The 24,853-nt window shown below is 37.5% G+C and overlaps 1 protein-coding gene across 8 annotated transcripts in view; it reads left to right on the top strand.

Moving 5' to 3' along the window:
• The window catches only part of SATB2 (SATB homeobox 2), a 192,231-nt gene that overhangs the window by 18,609 nt on the left and 148,769 nt on the right, over window positions 1-24,853 (top strand). For all 8 annotated transcript variants that reach the window (XM_053215516.1, XM_053215518.1, XM_053215515.1 and 5 more), the window contains one exon: window positions 12,149-12,325. In XM_053215516.1, the coding sequence (XP_053071491.1) occupies window positions 12,149-12,325 (177 nt within the window). The remainder of the gene's footprint in view (window positions 1-12,148; window positions 12,326-24,853) is intronic.

The following is a 24,853-nucleotide window of genomic DNA, read 5'->3' as shown; positions in this document are numbered from 1 at the left end:
AATGCAATGAAAATATTTTTCCTCTTTCTCTTTCTCATGTATGAAAGTTATGTGGTAAAATTTTTAATAAAATCCTATTTGATGACTCTTGAAACTTATAAATCAGTTTCAGGTCTTTATCAGAAGGGGAGAGACAAAAAAATTCTTTATTTTATGTCACCTGAAATTGTAGCATTGACTAGAAGGAAAGAAGTTGGAATCTCACTGTTAAACAATAAAGTGCCTGAATTCCCCAGTAGTAGGTATTTTGGAAAATTAAAAATGAGTATTTTCTGAACATTAGTACCGTATTAGAGTTGAACTATTATAGGAATCTGATTACAAGGTCATTGTGAAATTAAAAACAAGTGAGGAAACTCTGCAAGGACGAATCGTCCTCATCTGAACCCCAGAAGGCATGCTGCATGCTAGTGAAGGTGCATGCTGGAGAAGAGTGTTCACGGAGTGGGGCTAAGCCAGGGTACCCCTGAAGCTTTGTCTGGCGTTCAGCTTCCCAGGCTCCATTCAGACAAGGTTTTGTGCTATAGATGTGGCAGGTGTGGTATTAGAAGACTGAACACCCTTTATTTTCGAGGGGGTATAAGAGGAGCAAATTGTTCTCTGAAAGTAAGTTATACACACATTTAAGACCCAAGTAAAGGCACTTTACAAGAGTAAATAAGGTGATCCTGATTTTTTTTTTTTTTTCCCTTCTCAAATGAATCTCCAGGTAACATTCAGCAAAACTAACTCTTTTTACAGGCCCATTCATATAGTCAGTTTGGGCCTTAAGCACATTTTTACAGCTAACTTATAAACCCCCCCAAACTGGAGCTCACCACTGAAGGCCTGCCAGTGCTGTCACAAATGGCCATTAGTTCCCAAGAGACTTTGAGGAGAATCAGAACTGTACAAAAACTATAGCAAGAACCATTTTGCTTGCATGTGTATTTTTTTTTTTTTTTTTTTTTTACCATCATGACAACAATGTCAGGGTTGGGGGGCAACCTGCATGTTCAGGACTGATACTGTATGCTCTCCCATGGAAATGTATAGAATTCCAATTAGCACAGGGTCAGAGTATAAATGTACCTCTTTTCACACTATTCCAAGTGGTTAGTGGAAAACAAGCTGCAAAGTAATTCCCTTGGCCCCCCAATAAAAAGATTTATAGCAAAATAATTCTCAGCCCCATAATGGAACTGTTGTAGGTTTGTGTTTGATATTTATAAAACCGAAATACAGTCCATGTACCCAAACTAAGCGTTTATTGTAAACAAGTTAACTGCCAAGAGCTTATATTCTGTCAAACATAATTATATTGAAGATTGATGTATAGCTGGAAAACAAGTTTGAGGGAGACAGTTCTCTTTACCCAAGGAAAGCCTCTGGGGTCCAGCTCTCTTTTCCCTTTGATAGAACTCACGAAGTCGTCTTTGTTGTCGCCAGCCTCTCAGATATATAATAAACACAGGCTTGCTCGTTGAAAACATATCATTTGTCCATCTTACTTCTGTTAACAAAATAAAGAGATGCATGTATATTCACGGGAACTGTTAGGTACAGTTTCTTTCATCTTCATGTAGATGCGGGCAGTGGTGGTACCAAGATGAAGTGGCCGCTCTTACCATGACAGGCAGGGCACCACGGCCACACTGGAGTTCACCCCAGCAGGAGCCCCTTTCTCCTTTAATGTGGATTTTGAAAAAAAAATCTTAAGACTCGTCCTTCTGTTACTTCGTGTTGAGTTTGTGAGATTGGGTCTGCTTTGAAACTGTGGCCTTTTCGGGGTGGGGCAGAGGCTACATAAATATGCTTGATTTTGTGGCTCAAGTTATTTGAGAGTTAAAGAAATTATGAATCCAGGGGATCTAGAAGTGGAATCGTTGAGACTGAGATGTTTCATACCTGGGATTACCCCAGATTTAAAAAGGTGCACTAATCTACCAGGGTCTTTTGCTTTAATGAAGCTAGAAAGTTGTATTGTCCTTTGTGATTTATCATTTATCTTTTTTTTTTGTTTGTTTCTTCCCCTGGGAGGAAAATCACTTTGGGCTTGGATGACACTTCTCAAAGATTGTTGAAAGCAGAATAACATCCCTCCAATGGCTGGATGATACCATTTGGATAACATTAAGGATGAAAATAAGATCTTCATGGATTTATATGTTGTGGCTTAAGTGATCTCTTTAGGTTTTTAAATATTAAATTTAATATTTTCTCTTGGAAATTATATAAATTACAAAGGAGATGTCTTAGACTCATAAAGTGAAAAAATAATATATGAGTTTTTTCTGTTCTCTTTTTCTCGTTTAAGTGATTGCTGTAAATTGCGGAGGTACATATATACCTAAAATATCTTGTCTGGGAAGTATTCCATCAGTGGGGACCTGAGTTTCCCCAGTCTGTATGCTGGGTTTTATTAACTTCATCTCAGTCACAATAATAATATCCTATGTATTGCAATCCAGACATCTCAGTGTACCCTTAGGGAACTGCAGAATACACACTATGCTTTTGACTTTCTTGCTCTCTCCTTGTGTTCTTTTCTTTTTCTTTCCCCAGTGTTAATCCTTTCCAGGGCTTGGTTGCTGTTACCTCTCGGTGGATGCATTTATTGGGTACAAGAATGAGAGTGGCTTTTAGTCTAGGTGATGGCTGCTTGTCTGTTGAAGCTTGGCTTTGTGAAATCTGCATTCACTTCACAGTGATGATTTTTACGCATTAGACATCCATACATGTTTTGCTGTTTGATCCCTAAACATAGTAGGATTTCCTTTTGTAAGGAGAAGGCCTTTTATTTTTTACTATAAAAACTTCACCTTTTCAGGTTTTTATTTGATAAAAATCTCTCCACTCTAGTATGATTTCCTTTGGGGTTTTGCACCAGTGTTTGATCTCAATTTTTAATAATTTTGGTGAGTTAAACTCCCCAAAGAAAACATGCTTGTGCTATGAAATATTCCCACTAGAAATCTGGGTAGTCTTGTCTTATTGAGAGCTGAGTGCTTGATTCCTTTATTAATTTCTTGCTAGTGAACCTCGGTACAGTTAACCTTTCCTTAACACTACACTGGAGAAATCAATCAAAGATTTTTTATTTTAATTGTTAAATTAGATAGAACAACATTTAGGCAAAGCTCAAAACCTGAGATGAGGAAGCAATGGTTACTATGAAGGCAATTTTTATTGATTCTTTTTCTGACTTTTGGGACTCTGAGTTGCAAATAGCTTTTCCAGAAAGGATAATGAGAATGAGGGGAATAGCAAATACATCTCGTCTTAAATACTATCTGAAATATTATCTTCTCAGAAACTTTTAGAATAAAATTTTATACAATGAAGAACAGAAATCTTAATGAGTTATAGTATAGTCGTTTTAACATGGCATCGAGTCTCGAGACTTAATACATGCATTTATAACCCACTGTGAAAAGAACTTTAAAAATTTAGCTTTGAACTACAGGATACTTAAACAATGTTTAACATTCAAACAGTGTTTGAACTCTTCCGTGATAATCAAACTTACAGATTCTACTTTTTTCTTAAAAGAAAAAAAATTTTTTTTTTCTTAATTCACGATCACCGAACATTTTGTGGCTCTAATTTAGAAAAGATATTGCAGTCCTTCCATGCAGGACATGTAGGATGGCAGGTAAGACCCCCAGGGTCCCAGGATATGTACAGTCACAGAGCACAGTGCTGCTAGCCACTTGAGTCTTACACCAATGGACTGTGATGCCTTCCTAGTGATAAACTAACAATGTCTGTCCACAGTGGTTGCACACAGCCCTGAGGTCTGGTGCACTTCCCCCTTGAGAACATGGAGCAAGCTCCTAAGGCCACTTGTGTGGATTGTTTCTTAGAAAGCTTTTCTTGCATGCCGGTGCTCACTGTGGTGCAGTGAGCTACAGTGATGTGATAGACTCAGCTGGGAAGTCACAGGAAAAAGCCAGAACTGACATTGCCTGTTAATGGTGGTTATTAACCTCTAGCTAGAATTAGCGTTTTTGTTGAACTGAACTAACATTTATTTTGGACTTGCTATAAGACAGGCTCAGGGGTGGAGTGGGGAGTGAGGGAGTGAAGAAGACTTATCTAAATGCAGCCCATGTTGGAGAACGTAAAGGCAGGCCTCTCATTCACTCTAACTGGACATTCCCGACATCAGGGAATTTAGTTCCTTGGGTCAGGCTTGCTATGGCCCAGTTCCCAGGTGTAGCTCAGGCTTTTTTGTTTAGATAAGTAGCCACACTGTGCCTCTGTGTGCCTGTGAAATCCTGTTTTGCAAACTGCCTGGCCAACCTGATCCTGCTACCACATTTCTATAAATGAAGAGTATTGAGAGATGTGGGGTTTCTCCTGCAGACTTCAGGTCTGACTTCAGGTCGAGTTGCGATCTCTCAGTCTGGGGAGATCTCTCAGGCCTGGGAGACCAGAACCCAGCTGTTCCCCCTACTGCTTGAAGCTTAGCTTGAGCATGTGGGGTGGTAAGGAAGAGAGGACTGGAGTTCACGCGGCTTCCCCACCCCTGGCCTATTTTTGTTCTTATCTTCCAGAGTTAAGATCTGCCTCAGGGGCTGCAAGGTAGTGTCTGGTGTTACTACTAGACGGGATTCTGAGAATACAGTATTTCTTGATAGTCTTACCTCCTCACCCTACTTCCCCAAGGGGAGAGAGGCATCAAGGAGCTCTATGGTTGAAACTTTTATTTGGAGGCTTAACCTTGAGTTACAAACACCTGGGTCATGGATGAACATGAAATCAAATTTCTGCATATATGGCTTCATTTGTCCATAGAGTAATTATTAGGCAAATGTTCTCCAGCATTGTAGGATTAACTGTGTTCCTCCACCTTTGAACCACACAGGTCACCCACCTCTGTCAGCTCTTGCTTCTTCTTTAGTGAGACTGAAGAAAGAAAACCAACAGCAATGGCAAATGAATTAATCCTTCCGAGAATCTTTGCTCACAAGCAAGGGTCAGAGAGGAACTTTGGAAAGTAAAGCAGTTTAGGGGAGCCCAGAGGATCTCCAGTCCATCCGTGGATGGCTCCCTTGCCCCCAAATATTTTTTCTTCCCCTCCCACCCCCACAATGCCAAGACTGGTGAAAACATGTTTTGTTTTGTTTTGTTTTTTTAATTACATCACCTGAAATTCTTTCCATTAGAAGTTAATGTGGGATACAATGTGTTTCATTTTACAATGAAAATATATCTAAGGAGATTAAAGGACTGCTAAACCATTCAAATAGCAAAGTGTAGCATCTTTTTATCTATTAATCTCTTTGGAATTTTCGAGCTCAGCCCCTGGGGGATTGGGAGGCTGGAGTGGAGTGGTGGAATGTGGAGCCTCTGGTTACCACAGCTCAGGAGGTCGGGTGCCTGGGAGGGGACAGCAGGGACAGAGAAGAGGACGGTAAGAAAGACGCACTTGATCCATCTTGAAATTTTGCCTGGGACCCCAAGAAGGAGGTGAGGGGCACCCTATTCTTCCTTTCTGTTTCCTGCCACAGTCTTGGTGCTCAGAGTTGTCTCTATTGTGTTAGAGTGGGAGGAAGTGTCTAGAAGTTAATACTGGGGGTTAACATTGAGGTTTCTTCTTGTGTGTGTGACTCGGTGTATGTGTGTGTGTGTACATGTGTGTGATAGAGATAGAGAGAAAGGGAGAGACAAAAGGAGAGGGAAGGGAGAATGAGGTTGTAGAGAAAGTAAATTGTTTTGTTTTTCTAATACATTTGCACTAGGATAGTTGCCAGCCCTCACTCCTTTCTCTCCCAATCCTCTGGTAGAGCCTGTCCTTGCTTGGCTTACTTGGTAGAATTTGTTTCAGTGTTTCAGGGTTCTATGATTTATTGATTGCGGTGGTTGTTAAGTGTGGTGCTTTACTCCAGGTTCGGTTTTATGCAAAGAACAGATATGCGAGGCTCTGCCCTAAAGCCTTTGTAATCTTCAATTAGCCCTAGGACCTTCTCAGGTGATAGAACCAGATACACTGCCAGCTTCAGGGAAGGGAGTGGGCCCCATGGCCGCCTTCCTTCTGGAAACAGATAGTTTCAGGAGCCCCTGGAAGGAGAGAAGAAAAGTTGGCCTCCTATCATCTCAGACTGGCTGCTGCTATTCAGGAGGGAGGTCCAAGAATGAGGGTGGACCCAAGAGACAAAGGGCTTGGGGTAGAGGCTGGAGCCCACTCTCACCTACACTAGAGTATGGCTCATTATTTGAGCCTTTCTTTGTCTGTGAGTGACTAAAGGGTAGGAACTGCGTTTGATTCCTCCTGTCTGCCTAGCACAGTACCTCACGTCAAAAGGTGAATTTACTTTTAAGCAATGCATGTCACCCATGGGACATCACAAGTGGTGAAGGGGACAGGCCAAGCGTTTAGATCTCTGAGGGTGTGGGTTTCCAATGTACTTTTCCACCCCCAAGAAAGCAGTGTGCTTGAGATGTAGAGTTGGCTAATCTGAACTGTTCTACTTGTGCCTCGCTGTTTCTTTGAGCATGTTACTTATTTTCCCATAGTTTGTGTCTTCATTTATTGGATGAGAATAATAATACCTCCTCCCTGGGTAAAGGCCCGGAGAAAGATAAAGATACCTGTGTATGTTAGAGTGTGTATGTGATGAGTTAGGAGGTGCTGTGCAAGGGAGAGGTTTGTTTGGTGTGACTTTGGTGGAAAGCTATGGAATCCTATCCTCTAGACCCTGACCACTGGATCTTCTTTCATCTTTCCTTCTTGAGGTTAGACATCCAGGGCATCAAAGAATACTTGTGCCTCCGGTCACTTTCACACCAGTGTTGTGGCATTTCCTGAAAACTGCAATTGCTCTTTAAAATGAAGGGAAGGGTGGGGCACCTGGGTGGCTCAGTCGGTTGAGCGTCCGACTAAGGCTTAGGTCAAGATCTCACAGTACCTGAGTTCAAGCCCCGAGTCAGGCTCTGTGCTGACAGCTCAGAACCTGGAGCCTGCTCCGATTCGGTGTCTCCCTCTGTCTCTGCCCCTCCGCTGCTCATGCTCTGTCTCCAAAATAAATAAATTAAAAAAAAAAAAATTTTAAAAATTAAAAAATAAATAAAATGAAGGGAAGGGGGGGAAAGGCTTTCCCTTAATAAAACATTTGGATTAATGTGGTTAGGAATAAAACAATGGCTTACACTTTGCTCGATGATGCAGAGAAGATACCACATTAGATTTGGGAGTTTAACCAATAGTACATCTGTCCTCAAGTCTCCTAAGATCTGGAACACAGAGGGAAGATAACTGAGGGGCATCCAAGAAATGCTCAAGACAATTGCACAATTGTCTTAGTTATCAGTTTGTGATGACTTTATCCTGTGTCAGAAAAACCATTGTATACGTTGGTGTCAACAGATTGCTTCGAGCAGCTCTCCTAGAGATATAGTATGAGCCACATGTATAATTTAAAATTTTCTAGGAGCTTCGTGTAAAAGAAGTTAGACATAGGCAAAATAAATTTTGATAATTTAACTTAGTGCATCCAAAAAATTTCTCTGTGCAATTGATTTTTAAAAATGATTCATGATGTCTTTGTATTTTATTTGTTTTTTGGTATTAAATCATTGAAATTGAGTGTGTATCTTGTACTTACAAGCATATGTCAATTTCAGGTGTTTAGCTGCCACATATAACTAGTAGCTTCCATACTGGACAAGCAGTTTTAGAGTATAAAGTATGTGTTTTTAACACATTCACCCTTTTACCATGGGGCACGTTGAACATCTTTAGTAATTCAATGATTATGAGTATCATTTTTATTCTGAAGAAATGCTTTTTAGTAAGTATCATGAGCATTGATTATGGACCCTGAAAAAATTACTGGCTTCTTGTTTTCCTCTGTATTAATATTAGTGAATGGTATTAATACTGATTTTGAAAAAAGAGAAACAAATAGGTTTCGTTGTTTGGGGGTAGCCAGACAACTTAACTATTTCACATTGTTTAATCCTTACAACAACTCTGTGATGTAGATATTATTTGCATCTTAACTGGGAGGAATTTGAGCTTCAGGAAGGTCAAATAAATTACCTGAGGTCACTACAATAGGTAAAGAATAACGGTGCCAGGATTTGATCCAAGAGCTGCCTGCCTCTGGACACGGTGTTAGTCACCAGCACATGTGACCATCTCCCGTGCGTCTCTATTCCCATGGCTGTCGTGGTGAAGATTAGATTACCTTTATAATCACACACGCTTCTTCAGAAATAATGTCACGATGGAAGTGACAAATTGGGCATTGGAACTAATGACAATTGGGAAATGCGTTTTTCTAGTGGAAGGAGTCCCATGCTTATTTTGCCTCTGTGACAACAGAATTCACCATTCATCCCAATTGTCAGAACAACTCTTAATTTTTAGCAAAAGGCTGGGACCCTGTGCCTGTCCTTTAGATGAAACTACCTGCTTCACCTGCCACAATTGTAAAAGGCTTAGAGAGGCTTATAATCAAAAGGTTCAAAGTTCGCTACTTGATCATCTGGAAATGGGTCTGTGCTACAATAAAAGAAAAATAATGCCATAAGTTCCAGATACAGGGCCAGAGTAAGAGTTTCCTTTTTCTTCTTGATCATTTCTAAATTTTGTTGTGAATGCGTTTTCGTTTCATGTTGTTAATTCTTTTATTGGAACTTACCTTTTAATTCTTCCCTCCTATTCTTAATTTATTTTTTGAATTGCTTATCAAATACTCTCCCTATCTTTTTATCCGTTGTTACTTTTCCTCTTTCTTTCTTTCTTTCTTTCTTTCTTTCTTTCTTTCTTTCTTTCTTTCTTCTCTCTTTTTGCCTGGAGTAAGTGGCATTGGCAGGGGGAAAAATGGAGTGTGTGTGTGTGTGTGAATATATATATATATTCCTACTCATCCTTTTATCATTTTCTTTTCCAGGGATTTGCTGTTTTTAAGTTTTTAAAACCTATGCCTTAATTTTCTTCTTCTTCCCACTTGACCCCTAGTGTACTATTTTACTATTTTTTATTTCTCTTGTCATTGTCATTAGTAACCACACCTATGTTTCCTCTTCTTTTGTAAAAATTGCATTTCATTGTAAACATTTCATAATTGCTTAGATCTATGGAATTCAAGTAAAAATGTACATTTTTCTAGGGGTTAAATATAACCTCTTTATTTTTTAGTGTCTCATATATATGTGCTTTCAGAGTAAATTCTGTTGTCATATGTTTCTGGTTAATATTGTTTTGTTTTATAAATGACCTCCAAGTCCTTTTTTCTTTCTTTCTTTCTTCCTTCCTTCCTTTCTTTCTTTCTTTCTTTCTTTCTTTCTTTCTTTCTTTCTTCTTCCTTCCTTCCTTCCTTCCTTCCTTCCTTCCTTCCTTCCTTCCTTCCTTCCTTTCAAAGTAGGTGATGCCTGTGATGGATAGGTGCTTGCCTTTTGACTGTAAGGAGTTATTGCTATCATGTCAGATAACAATTGCTTTCTGTAATCACAGAACTAAAATGTGTAGGAAATATTTTGGTAACTGACACTTTAAAAACGTAAGTTCCTAAATGGTAGAGAGCCCTGTGCTCTGTCATATTTTGTATCTCACTCATTGAACTGTTAATATTATTTCTAAAAATTGATAGGGTCTTGAGTCTTTTGCAGTTGACCATAGACTTGAGGAAGGTTTATGGTTCCTAAGTAATGGATACATGATAGGTTATGGAGCAACTGGATTTACTTAAAGGCCTTATCTGTGACTCCCAGATGTGTGACACTCAGATGTTGACATTAGGAACTGCACATGGATTTTCAGCACTGAAACTTATGTACACATAGGTGTTAGTGGTGAAGTATAGCTTGGGGCACCACTGACTACATGGCCCTATGTGTGCATATGCTTAAATCATTAAAAATAGAAATCAACCTGCTTCCTTGGACAAAGATCATATACCAGTCTGTAAGAGTTACAAGGTCTAAATGGGGGCTATTCCCTGCTGGTGAGGACTCTGATGAAAAGGTCCTATAAAATGCCATTATGCCTGCTTAGGAAGATTTTACAATACCTTCAACAGCATTTAGGGCAGGAGCCACGTCAGACTTGTTCCTACTTGTATCCCTAAAGCCACAGGGGATGCTTGGCACACAATAGGTGTCCAGGGAATACAAATTGGATAAATGAATGAGCACAAAGATAATTTGAAGGAAATTTAATTTATATTATTCATTTCATGTGTTACATACATTTGGGAATAAATTGGGCATAAATAAACATTTGATATGCCATTACTGGTCACAGCTTTAAAAAATATTTTATAAGGCACCATGTGGCCAGGCTAAATTCCCTTGTTCGTCTAAAACAATCAGTTCGCTCCATCCTTGTTTCCTATTTTCCATAAATCTATACCACGGATACTGTATTTGCTACAAACAGTAATGCTCCCTTACTGTTCTTAAGAGCAAATACAGAGTCTGTAGTTGTCCAGGGGATAGTTTGGTGTGACTTGTTAGCCTGTTGTGCTGGCTTAATAATAATTACCATGATCCTTAGTGATAACAGTTCTTAATGAGTGTTATTATTGTTAATAATGATTATATTTAATAATTACACCCTATACTTATTATCTTTAATAATAATAATTAGCACATGGGAACCAGTGGCACCATTGTATTATCTTTAGAACAAAAATCTACATCTGTGAGCTGGTAGTTTGCAGTGTCTGCTCCCACCCTCTGCTTTCCAGATCAGAGTGAGTCAGGAGGCTTCTAGGGTCTAGGCAACGGGAGGGGCTTCTAGAAGAACTGTGCAGTCCTGGTGTCACAGGCGGGACTCCCATACCTCATTTACCCAGAAGTCTTATTTTTATTGTAAAGTGCCTTCAGCAATGACCAGCTCGTTGTCCACCACCCCATCTCTCAGCCTGCCCACCTATTCTTCATAACTTTTGTGTTTTTTTGCACAAAGAGAGAAGACCCAGAACAGATCTTCTTCTATAAAGTACTAACTTGTGTGAATTACGTGGGGCAGAGTCCATGTTTATTACTTGTATGTTGGTAAAACTTTGATCTTCTTATGCCTTGGCTATGTTTAGATTTAAATGCCTGTATGACTTTTTTAAAAATAAAAAACAGTTTATAAAAAAATCTTTGGCGAATTAAACATTTTTTAGCTTTTCACACTTTGATACAAAGCAGAGAAATATTTCAGTGACAACAGATTTCAACAGATTTTCAACTAGACTAATTTGCTTTATTCTTTAGGGTAGTTTACTTCTTTTCCCTGAAAACACAAGAAGAGATAGTTCCCTTTGTAGTGGTAACTGGTGTTAATATATAAAATAATAACTTAAAGAAAGAGTTTTACATGTGGATGCATATTTTGATGCAAGTTAAATGTCAGTTAAGATTTTCAGGAGCAGGGTATTTTCAGGCTAATTGATGCCCTATTTACCAAGATGTAGAAAAATAAAAGCTATAAAAGGGACTTTTAAAAAGTTCCTATTGACGGGCACCTGGGTGGCTCAGTGGTTGAGCATCTGACTCCTGATTTCGGCTCAGGTTATGATCTCACAGTTCATGGGTTTGAGCCCCACGTGGGGTCTGTGCTGACAGTGCAGAGCCTGCTTGGGATTCTCTCTGCCTCTGCCCCTCCCTCACTTGCGTGCTCTATCTCTCAAAAATAAATAAATAAATAAACTTAAAAAAAAAAGTTCCCATTGACTTTCTTGTACATATTCACATGATAGCTTAGACCGTGAAATCAAATATGCCTCTCTACTAGGTCTTTTATATTTACAGACAGAAGCAAATCTGATCTGGAAATACTAGTCCTGATTGACAGTTAATGGTGAAACCATAGACATGAAGGATGTAAGGGTCTAGAAGGTCACCTTGACCTCAGCTATATGCCGGCTGTGGAGTTAGGGTCTCAGTCAGGACACCTCATTGGTGCACTCCACTTTTTAATGACTGGAATCTGAGGGCTTCTGCCATCGCCTGAGGCAATTCTGCTGCAGTCTGAGAGTAATAAGGAAGGGGAAAAACATCCCCAGCTTTCCCATTAGACCCATCCAACTAAGAGGCTTGTTTAATCTAAACCATTGTCGATCACAGATGAGTAACTTTTATAACTGCCTCTTCCCTTCTTCTCATCATGGTGACTGAGATTTGCTTTGTAATATTTGTGTTTTGCTCTTGAATTTTGTCTCTCCAGGTTTGATGATTCCTGTCTTTTGTGTGGTGGAGCAGTTGGATGGCTCTCTTGAATATGACAACAGAGAAGAACATGCAGAGTTTGTCCTGGTTCGAAAAGATGTGCTTTTTAGCCAGCTGGTGGAGACCGCGCTCCTGGCCCTGGGGTACTCCCACAGCTCCGCAGCTCAGGCACAAGGTATTAACACATATCCCCTTTCTCCTCCCCACGCCTTGTTGTGTCAAGATTTGAGGAAGAATGTGTTTCCTGAAATAATTCTCCAAACATGGGTTGGAGGAGAATGGTCAGATTTAACATCTTTTCCAAACAGTGAATAGCAGAACGTTTCTTGCTGAGTTTTGTTTTCTGGTTGCTTTGGGAAATATTTGACCGGCACCTTTAGAGCCACCAAAATAAACTTGCATTTTAAAGTGATCATCCTAGGGTTTTTTTGGCATGGAAAGCTCTGTTACTTTCTCTAAGTCCCAAAACTGGTGTTCTCAGAGCATTGAGATGTTTGATCCTAACTTCTCCAAACTTTAATACGTGATTTATAAGCTTTCAGTTTTCTAAATTTATTTATTGCTTTGCGCCTATAGCTTCTGCACTTTACAATTAGCTTTTAATTAAGTAGAAAAAAAATGGGTACATTTTATCATACTTTTGTTATCTTTGAAAACTGCTCTGTAGTTTTAGTGTAGTCCATTCAGTAAAAAACAAAAAAACAAAACAAAACAAAAAAACTCCCCTTAGTGTCTTTGTGATCAATTCACTGTATCTATGTAATTAAGTATTAAAATTGCATCATCATTTCTGCACATATCGTAGAGCACTGGGGAGCACATTGTGAGTTTCTGTTGCTTCACTCTGCAGCATAGCCCATTGTTCTTTCATGGCAGAGAACTGACAAAAAAAAAAAAATAACAAAAACATCCCCCAAACCTGGGAAAATGGAAGAAAACTTTTTGACCCAGTGGAATGATTATTATTGTATTTCAGCTGAAATGACTGAATCCTATAGTTTATGATAATCCTTATAACCGAAGGAAAGCAATAGGTTACCTCCAGGTCTCGCTTTGCATATTCATTTTCTATATTACTATTCTTACTTAACATTTGTGTATATGTGCCACAGGTTTTTGCAACTTTTTTTTTTTTATGAGCCCCTTGTCAAAGCCTCCATTTATTCAGATGAGGAAACTATGAGAGATTAAACAATACATACAAAGTTTACAGGTAAGGCAACCAAGGACATGGGATTTAGTATCCAAGCTCTTGACTGATTCTGTAAGCAGATCATCACTATTTGAAAAATGTTTCAGTCTTTAAATTAGATTGTAATTCTACCAAGAAAGCAGCCCATCTGAAGCCAGGGGTCAAGAATGTTTTCCCAGGGCAGGGGTACCCCATGGATTATTGGAAGTCTAAGTGTGGTCTGAATCTGTGTGATTGGCCTGTCGGGTGCAGTGATAACAGCTGAATTGTCCAGCGCACTGCTTTCAGAGCAGTGTGATAAAGGATGATTCATTTCCTTTTTTTCTTGTGTAAGGGATTCAAGATTTAATCCCGAGCAAATTCCATACCAGGCACCCCTGCTTTTATTTTATGCTATTTGCCTGAATGAAATAAAGGAATCCCCCCATTGCCCCCACCCCCCTCTGAAACTTTTCATGCCATTTTAAGGATATTTTTTTCTGAATGTAAAGGTCACTGTATCCCACTGCTTGCATCCTGGTGTGCCAGCTTCCTGTTTGACAGGGCTATCCATCTCCGTTAGCACGGCTGCTCAACGCGCCGTGAGCTCACATGTGGAGCACAGAGCACTAAGTGGCCAAGATTTGATTCTTGGCACATGCTCAGGGAAGGGACTCTAAGGAAATTTGCACTAGGGAGCCACACTGTTCCATTCAGTGATGTGGACTGAGAGTTCTGCCCACCAAGGTGAGATAGATACACTAGCAAGGGATATGGCCTACAGTGGAGGATTAAACAGGAGAAAAGTCAAAAGCAAATATTTGTTTCCCCAAAGTTTTTGAAAACCAGGACTAAAAAATACTGAATATTATACATTTAAAAAGTTGACTCAACATTCTGAAGGTGCTCTAGATCATAGATAATACTTTATTTTGTAGGTAAACAAAGGTTTTAGCACTAGGTCTTGTACTATAATTTCAGAGGGGGAAAATGCTGTTTGTTTAGTTTTAAATTAGGCTGCTGATCTCTGTTTTGGGTAAATGGAAGAACTTGGCAATTGTTTATTTTGAAATGACTGTATTAGATCTCTGTTGTCATTTTTAGATCATCAAACGTATGCAGTTTGTTGCATGTTTATTATAGACCAGACAGAATGTAGCATGAGACTGGTCATTTGTGTGCTGGGCAAACAGTAGAGCGACAGAAAGCTAGAAAAGGAGGTAGAACAAAATATAACTGTATATTCGAAATCTGACTTTCTATGCATCTAGTTTTCTGTTTTCTTTTGTTTTGGTCTTGTTTGTGTGTTTGTTCATTGTTTAGAGAATTTCTCCAAGATAGGGATGTCATTGGATGACCTAGCAAATCCATCTGCAGTGGAGAAACTGAACGTTTCTGAACCTCTTCTTCCTGTGTTAGAAAAGTTGGGCAGAACTAAACTGTAAGGAGAGTGGGTTGCTTGAGCCTATTTTAAAAATTGAGGTTCTTGAAACATGATTTTTTTATTGTGACGTGACCAGAAAAGAGTTTCAATAATTGAATTAGATAGTACTGAGATTGCCTTGAAAAGAGAAAATATATTAGCAATGTCATTATTTTGGAGTGATACCTTATCCTAATGACAAGGTAATGAACCCATGGTCTTGTGAGCATGGGATAGTTAATTTTTTTTTTGAGAAGGCATTCCCTCCAAGTGAGCTGAAGAGGCTTTATTAAGAAAGATATTTGCTTCTAAAGGATGACAGAAATTCCACTAAAATGCAATTCAAGGATTTCCAACACCACCACCACATCCCCCAGGCTTTATTTGAAGCCACATATTGGGACTTGAGAAATTAAGGGCAAAAAATACTGTTATAAATGACGGGCACAGTGTTTCTAACTGAGTCCAACCGTTTATTTCCCAGGACACATACCATTAGCTCTCTGTGATTCTCAAGGATGAGAGATCCAGGACACATCTGACCTGCTATTTTGCATATGCAAAAGATGGCAGGTGTTTTGCTTTTCCTAGAGTAGGTAGCCTAAGATCTAATAAACAGCAGGCACAGTTTATGGTGGATCATGAGTCCATATCTCTGAATCTAAAGTCTTCTAGTTTTGGAAGAAGAGTGTTAACTTAGGAACTGCTTCCTCAAATTATACTCATTCCCTTTCTTCTTTCTTCTTTCCTTTTCATTCTTTCAGTTCTGCCCCATAATGCTTTTGGTAATAGCTAGGGATCTCTCCATGTCATTGAGTGTTCTTTATCATACTGATCAAGTAGCTATTCATAGTTGATAATGTGGATGGCGGATTTGGGGAAGTGGCAGTGATGGTGACTTGATTCCTCTCTGTGCACATTTGACTAAATTTGTAAGTGATCATCTTCTCTCTTTTCTGCGTCCTGTAAATTTTAAAGTAACTTTTAGAATTTTATTTATATATATTTTTATTGAGGCATAATTGACATAAATATATTAGTTTCGGGTATATAACGTAATGATTTGATATTTGTGTATATTGTGAAATACTTACCCCAGGAAGTCTAGTTAGCATCCATTGCCATATGTAGTTACAGAATTTTTTTTCCTTGTCATGAGAACTTTTAAGATTTATTCTTTTGGCAACTTTGAAATATGCAATACAGTATTATTAACTATAGTCACCGTACTGTACATTACATCCCTGTGACTTATTTGTTTTATAACTAGAAGCTTGTACCTTTTGACTTCCTTCACCCATTTTGCCCACCCCCACCTCTGGCAACCATCAATCTGTTCTCTGTATCTATAAGCTTGGTTTTTGAAACTAAAAAAAATTTTTTTAAGATTGTACTTATAAATGAGATCATATGGTATTTTTCTTTCTCTGTTTGACTTCTTTCACTTAGCATCATGCCCTCAAGTTCCATCCGTGCTGTCACAAATGACAAGATTTCTTTCTTTTTTATGGCTCAGTGATTGTGTGTGTGTGTGTGTGTGTGTGTATACACCACATTTCCTTTAGCCATTCATCCATTGATGGACATATAGATTATTTCCAAGTCTTGGCTATTATAAATAATGCTGCAGTGAACATGGCCGTTCATGTATCTTTTCAAGTTAGTGTTTTCTTTTCTTTGGATGAATACCCAGAAGTGAGTGCAATTGCTGGATCACATGGTAGTTCTATTTTTAATTTTTTGAGAAACCTCTGTATTTTCCATAGTGGCTGCACCAATTTACATTCTCACCAACAATGCACGAGTATTACCTTTCTCCATATCCTTGCCAACACTTGTTATTTCTTGTATTTTAGATAATATCCATCCTAACAGGTGTCAGGTGATATCTCATTGTGGTTTTGCATTTCCCTGATAAGTAGTGGTGTTGAGTGTCTTTTCATGTACCCCTTGCCAACTATATGTCTCCCTTGGAAAAATGTTCAGATCCACTGCCCATTTTTTAATCATATTGTTTGTTTTTTTGCTATTAAATCTTGTGAGTTCTGATCCACTGCCCATTTTTTAATCATATTGTTTGTTTTTTTGCTATTAAATCTTATGAGTTCTTTATATATTTTGGATATTAGCCCCTTATCAGATATATAACTTGCAAATATTTTTTCTCATTCACTGGGTTGCCTTTTCATTTTGTTAATGGTTTCCATTGCTGTGCAGAAACTCTTTAGTTTGATGTAGTCCCGCTTGTTTATTTTTGCTTTTGTTGCCTTTGCTTTTGGTGTCAAATCCAAAAAATCATTTCTAAGACCTATGTCAGGGAGCTTACTGCCTGTGTTTTCTTCTAAGAGTTTTATGGTTTTAAGTTTTACATTCAAGTCTTTAATCCATTTCGAGTTAATTTTTGTGTATGGTGTAAATTAGTGGTCCAGTTTCATACTTTAGCATGTGGCTGTCCAGTTTTCCCAACATATATATTGAAGAGACTGTGCTTTTTCCAATGTATATTCTTGGCTTTTCTATTGTGTATTAACCATATATGTGTGGGTTTATTTCTGGTCTCTCTATTCTGTTCCAATGATCTATATGTCTGTTTTTTAAAAATTTTTTTAAAGTTTATTTATTTTGAGAGAGAGAGAGAAAGAGAGAGGGAGGGGCAGAGAGAGAGAATCCCAAGCAGACTCCTCGCGGTCAGTGCGCAGAGCCTGATGCGGGACTTGAAACCACAAACCCGTGAAATTGTAACCTGAGCTGAAATCAAGAGGTGGATGCTTAACCAACTGAGCCACCCAGGCACCCCTATATGTTTGTTTTAATGCTGATACCATATTGTTTACTATAGCTTTGTACTGTAGTTTGAGATAAGGAGTGTGTTATTTCCAGCTTTGTTTTTGTTTTTTTAAGATTGTAAAATTTGTTTTTGACCAGAAAATTTTATTCAAAAATAAACAGGCAATGGGGCTCCTGGGGGGCTCAGTTGGTTAAGTGTCTGACTTTGGCTCAGGTCATGATCTTATGGTTCACGAGTTTGATCCCCGCATTGGGCTCTTTGCTGATAGCTCAGAGCCTGGATCCTGCTTTCAGATTCTTTGTCACTCTCTCTTTTTCTCTGCTCCTCCCTGGCTCTCACTGTCTCTCTCTCAAAAGTAAATAAACATTAAAAAAATTTTTTTTTAATACGAAAACAAACAGGCTGAGCAATAAATAAGCAAAAATTTTTTCTGACTGGCTATTTTTGGGGTCATTAGTATATAAAAATTATGGCTTCAAGAGAAGGTGTATTACCATTTTTTTCTTGCTTATGTTGGAATAATTAAATTTATGCAGTCATTTAAAATATTTTTAAAAAGCGACACAAAAATGGATTTAATACCATGTTATGTGAATCAAGCAGAGTGCCAAATACAGTCTCAATTATATAAAATTATTCATATATGCATAGAAAAAATACAAAGGAAATCTATTAAAATATCATAGTGTGAATAGTAGGATTAAAGTATGAAATTCTGGGGTACCTGGGTGGCTCAGTCAGTTAAGTGTCCAACTTTGGCTCAGGTCATGATCTCACGGCTTGTGGGTTCAGGCCATGCATCAGGCTTTGTGCTGACAGCTCAGAGCTTGGAGCCTGCTTCGGATTCTGTGTCTCCCTCTCTCTCTGCACCCCACCCCCCTTGCTCTACTCTGTCTCTCTCAAGAATAAACATTAAAAAAAATTTTAAAAATAAAGTATGAAATTCTACTTTCTCCATGAATTCTGTCTCTCTCTTTTTAAAACGTTTATGCATTTATTTTGAAAGAGGTGAGAGGGAGAGAGAGAATCCCAAGCAGGCTCTATGTTCAGCATGGAGCCTGATGCAGGGATCAATCTCACTACCGTGAGATCAAGACCTGAGCAGAAATTATGAGTCGGAGGCTTAACTCACCGGGCCACAAAGGCTCCCCTCCATGAATGCTTTTTTTTTTTTTAAGTTTTAAAAAAATATTTATTTATTTTTGGGGGACAGAGTGCAAGCAGGGGAAGGGCAGAGAGAGAGAGGGACACACAGAATCTGAAGCAGGCTCCAGGCTCCAAGCTGTAAGTACAGAGCCCAATGTGGGGCTTGAACCCACGAAGCGCGGGATCATGACCTGGGCCAAAGTCGGACACCTAACTGACTAAGCCACCCAAGCGCCCCATGAACGCTCTTAATAAGTGTGAATGTGTTAGTTCTACCTTATTACCCACTTTTGATAAGCAGTTCACTTTGTCCCTAATGTGTCTGTAAGTGTGAAAACTTGTGCATGATATAGATGTATTTCTGTTGTTTTTTCAGTTTAAAATGAAAAAAAAAAGAATAAGTCATGAATGAGTCCCTATGATGTATAAACAAACCAAGGAATTTCTTATAGTTTTAACAGTGCTAAGTAATATTAACTGAGCAATTATAATATGTTAGGCACTATTCTAAGAGATTTACACGTACTGACTTATTTAAACATCACAACAGCTTTTTGAAATAAATTATATGTTCCCATTTCACAGATAAGGGAACAGGCAAACAAAGAAGAGAAGTAACTTTCCTGGGCACACAGGGCTATGGAAGGAAGAGCTGAGACCTGAAGCCCAGTGATCCAACTCCAGAGTCAGGGTTCTTAACCACAGAGCTGTCCTGTGATAGACCTGATCAGTGGAGTTTAGAGTTGGGGTAGGCATCAATTCTTATTTAATGCTTGCTCCTTACTCTTTGACATGAGCCCTGAAAGGCAGGACTTTTTAGATTGGGTGCTTACTGAACACATAAGGATTATATTTATTTCATAATGATTATACTTATTCCATAATGATAAATTATACATAGAGATACTTTTTTAGGCAAATGAGACAGCCTTCATTAAAAACAAACAAAAAAACCAAATCTCACAGAATTGTTGTCTATTGAAGCCAATTCCTAAAACTAGATACAAGGCCTATAGTAGATTAAGTAATTCAAATATACTGTCCCTCCTTATTAGGAAGCCTAAATGATTCCTGATAGGAAAATAAAGCATGTTCCACAGCAATTCTGATTTTCAAATTGATCAGCACTATTAAATTCCCACCATGTTCCTGTCATTATTCCAGGCTCTGGGGATAAAGAACTGAAAAAAAAATCTTGCTTTCATGGAGCTTACATTTGGTAGTTTAATAACATAAGAGAAGTTTAGTATGTGGATTATTAGTTGATTTTTGATCCTCTGAGCTCAGAAATGTTGAATACTGAGGTTCAGAGAATCGAAATGCATATAAAATTTATTTATAGTTTAGTTCTAATTTATAAATAAATGTTAGTTTTATTCTTGAAAAATACTCAAGAATTACTCTTCTTGTCAGTTTTTGGAAGTACATGGCCAAATGGAAAATATGGGTTAAAATTTCCAAAAAATCCTTGCTTTATCTCCTTAAAGGAAAACTTTTTTTTTTTTGCCACTTCTCTCCACCATTGTCTCCATTTTTTATTTTTATTTTTTTACTTTTAAATGTTTATTTATTTTGAGAGAGAGTGTGCACAGGGGAGAGGCAGAGAGAGAGGGAGAGATAGAATCCCAAATAGGTACCACATTGCACAACTCGGGCTCTATCTCACAAAACATGAGATTATAACATGAGCTGGAATCAAGAGTTGGACGCCCAACCGACTGAGCCACTCAGACGCCCCTGTTGTCTCCGTTTTTTAAGATAGGGCCTGTTGTTCTGTGCTGACAGCCTGGAGTCTGCTTCAGATTCTGTCTCTCCCTCTCTCTCTGCCCCTCCCCTGCTTGCACTCTCTCTCTCTCTCTCAAAAATAAATAAACATTAAAAAAAAATAAAAAAAATGATAGCCCTGTTGTTGGCTTTTTTATTGATGAAACTCTTATGTTCTTAGAGGCCCATTTTTTCAGAACACAACAGTGGCACCTGTGGTAAGCATTTAGTCAATGTTGGAAGAATGAACAAATGGATTGAAGGTATTATTTATTACCCTGGAGAAATACATGCAGTTCTAAAAAGTGCCAGTTTAATGTCATCAATAATTAGATTTGGGCTCTGAACTACAAACTGTTTTGTTCCCTTAAAACCGAGCGTTACATGGCACAGTGTGAAGTCTACATGAATTCAATAAATGTTTGTTGACAATGAAAACAGGTATTTTTAAGGTTCATTTTTACTAAACTATCCATGAAGATTTTTTTTCCTTGTGTGTCATTGTGAAGTTGGCTCCTATTCATGAATTAGCTATTTTTATCAGAAGTAAAATATAATTTGATTCCTTAGTGATCAGCATCGTCATTTCTAGATTTTTCCACGTCATCATTCCAAAGGCAGTGATGTTTTATCTATACTCATGGTGCCGAAACACTTCTAGTAATAATGTTTAGACTCAAAGAGCTACTTATTCAAAAGACACTTATGGAATTGCTGGGATCCAAATTCTTCGATCAAAACTTAGAGGTATTTTGTCAGTATTTATCCAGACCTCATCTTTGAAGGCGTTCTGTATAGGGAGAACAATTTACATCTGTGAACTAGAAACAATGATAAGAATAAATAGAATAAGATTTAAAACCAAAATAATAAGGATATGTTTTAAAGGAATGCCTTAATTTATTTTTACTTATTTATTATTGTTTTGTATATTATTCATTCATTTATTATTATATACTTTTCAGGGAATTAGCTTTATACAACATACTATTGGGAAGAACTTTACAAAGAAGCTACTTTTTGGGTAAATTTTAACATTAGAAATAAATATACTTTCATTTTAGATTGTTCAGTGCTTGAAATGCTTTCTTCTTTAATTCTCTAAATTGTTTATTCTGGGAACATGCAACATATACAAAATAGAGAGATCAAAGTAGTAAATAAATACTTGTGAATTTATCATCTGGCCTCAACATTTAGGAATTCATGGTCAGTCTTGTTTCATCTCTGTCCCTACCCACATCTTCCCCCTCTCCTACTAGATTATTTTAAAGCACATCCTAAACCTCATATTTTATCCATAAATATTTACTAAGTATCTCTTAATGATAAGGACTATCTTAAAAACATAACCACAAATAGTAGCATGACTCTTAAAAAACTCCTTAATGTTATGAAATATCCAATCAAGGTTCAAAAATTTCCCAATTATCTTATTATTTTCTTTTTAGTGTTTCTTTATTCAAATCAGAAGCCATAGAGATCTATATATTGCATTTGGCTGACGTGTTTTCTCTCATCCTCTTGAATTTTTAAAAATTCTTTTGTAAAACTAATGTTTGTCATGTTAATTCAGAATTATTTTTATTTTGCTGAACTTAATGAAAGCCTTAACCTTATAAATGACTGCAAATACTATGATTTTAAATAAACAATTAGTAAACTCAATTATAACCTTGTAATGGAATTCAGAAAAATCACACTTTTTTTCTTTTTTTTTTTTTTGTTAGGGAAGATGCTTAAAAGGCTTATGTTGTCTGGAGCTGAAAGATTTTTTTATGCTCTGAAAGTTTGACATTCTCCCCATTGAAAATGTTTAAAATGATCTCTTGCCTTGTATTGCTTTCTTGGTTTCTTTCTTTGGCTCTTTCTCTTTTTTTCCCCACTTTTCCTTCTTTAATTAAACTCTCATGTTTGGGAGTCTCTTAGCAGTTTTTTTCTTTATAAGGGCAATGTTGAAAAAAGGTGCATATTTAGAAATTTTAGGCCTTGGAGCAATCTTTTAACAAACAAACTGCTTTTTAAAAAATTCTGTGGCTCTCAAAAGAGAGCTAAAAAAGCTACCCAAAATTGCTGTTAACCATGTCTCAACCCTCATTAGAGCTGACTGGGCCAAAATATAAAACACTGCCTGTGCCGATACAAATCTCTAACAACGCCCCTACGCTCTTCCCTCCTCTACTACATAAAATTAAATATTCATATATGCTTATTTACCTGCAAAAAGAGCAAAACCTGAAACACTACTTTTAAATGCCAAAGGAAGAGTAATGCTCATTTTACTTCCTTGTCCAATATATATTTAACAATGAATATCTAATATAGATGTTTATAGTTCTGTATTCCTCGTATTTATATTGGCACAAATATGTGTTATTTAAAATATATAGGTCAACTGATGGAATTACTGTCTACGTGTAAATTTGTAGAGGATGAAAACCCTATCGGACTTGGACTTGATATGCAGGACTTCCAGCAGTTGAGTAGGAAGTACTTGATAGAACTGTTAAGGGCAGTGAATTAAAAAAAAAAAAAAAAAAAAAAAAAAATTATCTGATCTCACTTTACCTTTGACCTTACAATTTTTACTTGAACATCCATTAAAAAAAATCATTATCAGTGAAGATAATTCATTTAGAAAACTAGCTCATTATTTCTTCCATGATGAGAGAAGTTTTTAGCAGTATTTTTAGTCAGCTATTTGTTGGGCAGTTTGCCATGGTGGCCGTTAGCTTTGGTGTATTTTTAAAATTGCTTTAAATCCCTCTTTTTAGACTTTAGGTGTTAATGTCCAAGAGCTGAAGGGGGCTAATCATCTGAGTTCCATGTTCTGGCATTCCTGTAAAATGATCTAGGTTAAACAGATTGACCTACAGTGATATACAGCTTTTATTTAATAATTAAAATATATGTCATTAAAAATATATAGCTTTGAGGAGTTATGAGTAGGAAAGCTACAACCTAAAATTGGTGATAGTGTGATACAATTTATATTGTGATTAATTTTTTATTCTGTTCCTTCTAAAGTATAACTGTCTTTTACCAATATATAGATTTTAAATGTAAGGTAGTCATTTCCTGAAGACTCGGGTCCTTCTGTGCTTTAAGAAGCACAGATATAGTACAGATTCTATTCAAGAAACTCATTTAATAAAGAGCATATTCATTAAATGAATTCATTTACAAATGCTTCAATAGATAGTGCTATTACTTTTTGAGTAGATCTTTTATATGAAAAGTTCTCTATTGATACGAATCTCAGTCTTGGTGCTATAACATATTTCAACTCTAAGTAAAGCCTATTTTGACATTCATGATAGACAATAAAAAATTCTTGTCCATATAGCATTTTGTAATATTAAAATGCTTTTTTAAAATTCCCTACTTCCCTTTTTTCTTTTTTGAATGGATAAGAGCTCTGTCATCTACATCTTATAATTTTAGTTAATTCTTTGCAAAATTGTGAAATTTCAGAATGGTAGATCTTTTACTTATATTAGTGTACATTTTACATTTGTACTTTGGATAGCCAAATTTTCTCAGATACACTATTATTGTATTTTAAGATTATGGTGAGAGTTCAACTCAATATTCATTCATCTGTGTAGCATCCGTTAGCAGGCAGTTTATTCATTATTTATTGAGGTACTTGGCACACGAAGTGGTACCCTGAGATGTCAGGGACCTCTTTTATCTGCAGTGTGATAGAGGACAGGTTCAGCGGTGGTGGTGGGAGGCAGGGATGAAAAGCATCCTGCTGGTCTTTTGGTCACTCTGGCCACCCTGGTTTTGTTTCCAAGGTGCTAGATAGATTTCACATGATTGTGATAAGCATTTAAAACTCCATCAGTTTGCAACTCTTTTTTTTTTTTTTTTTTTTATGGTAGCTTTGTGAGCTCCAGAGCGAGTGCCATTTGGTTGCTCAAAAGCAGTAATTGGCAAATTTTTTTGTGTATCAGTGAGAGAAGACACAGACACCTCTGCCTTTCTAGTTTTGGTTTGAGGAAATATCACCCAGGACAGAACAGCAAATCTGTGCTACTGTTTTACAAGCTCGTTACTGGGGTTTGAAAAGATTGCTGCAGGCTATATGCAAATCGTGCCCGAGGTTCCTCTCAGTTTCTCCCTCGCATTCGGCAGAGAGATAAATCCGACATATTCCTTCTGTCAGTTTTGTAAATCAGAGAATGAGACTCTGGAAAGTTCATAGCCCAGGCAAACCTCTGTCCTCAATAATTTGGCTCTACAAAGTCTAATAACCTCCCAGATAAAAGCTGGGCCTATACCATCATGGGAGCAGATTAAGAGGGCAGTCTGTTCTTGATCAAAAGCTCTGAGCAGTTTTACCAACTTCAGATGGTGGTTCTTCTTGAGAATATGCTGCACAGCCACAGCAATAAATAACAATTTG

Source organism: Acinonyx jubatus, chromosome C1 (genome assembly GCF_027475565.1).
Source record: "Acinonyx jubatus isolate Ajub_Pintada_27869175 chromosome C1, VMU_Ajub_asm_v1.0, whole genome shotgun sequence".
Taxonomy (NCBI): domain Eukaryota; kingdom Metazoa; phylum Chordata; class Mammalia; order Carnivora; family Felidae; genus Acinonyx; species Acinonyx jubatus.
This window is presented reverse-complemented; position numbering and strand designations above follow the sequence as displayed.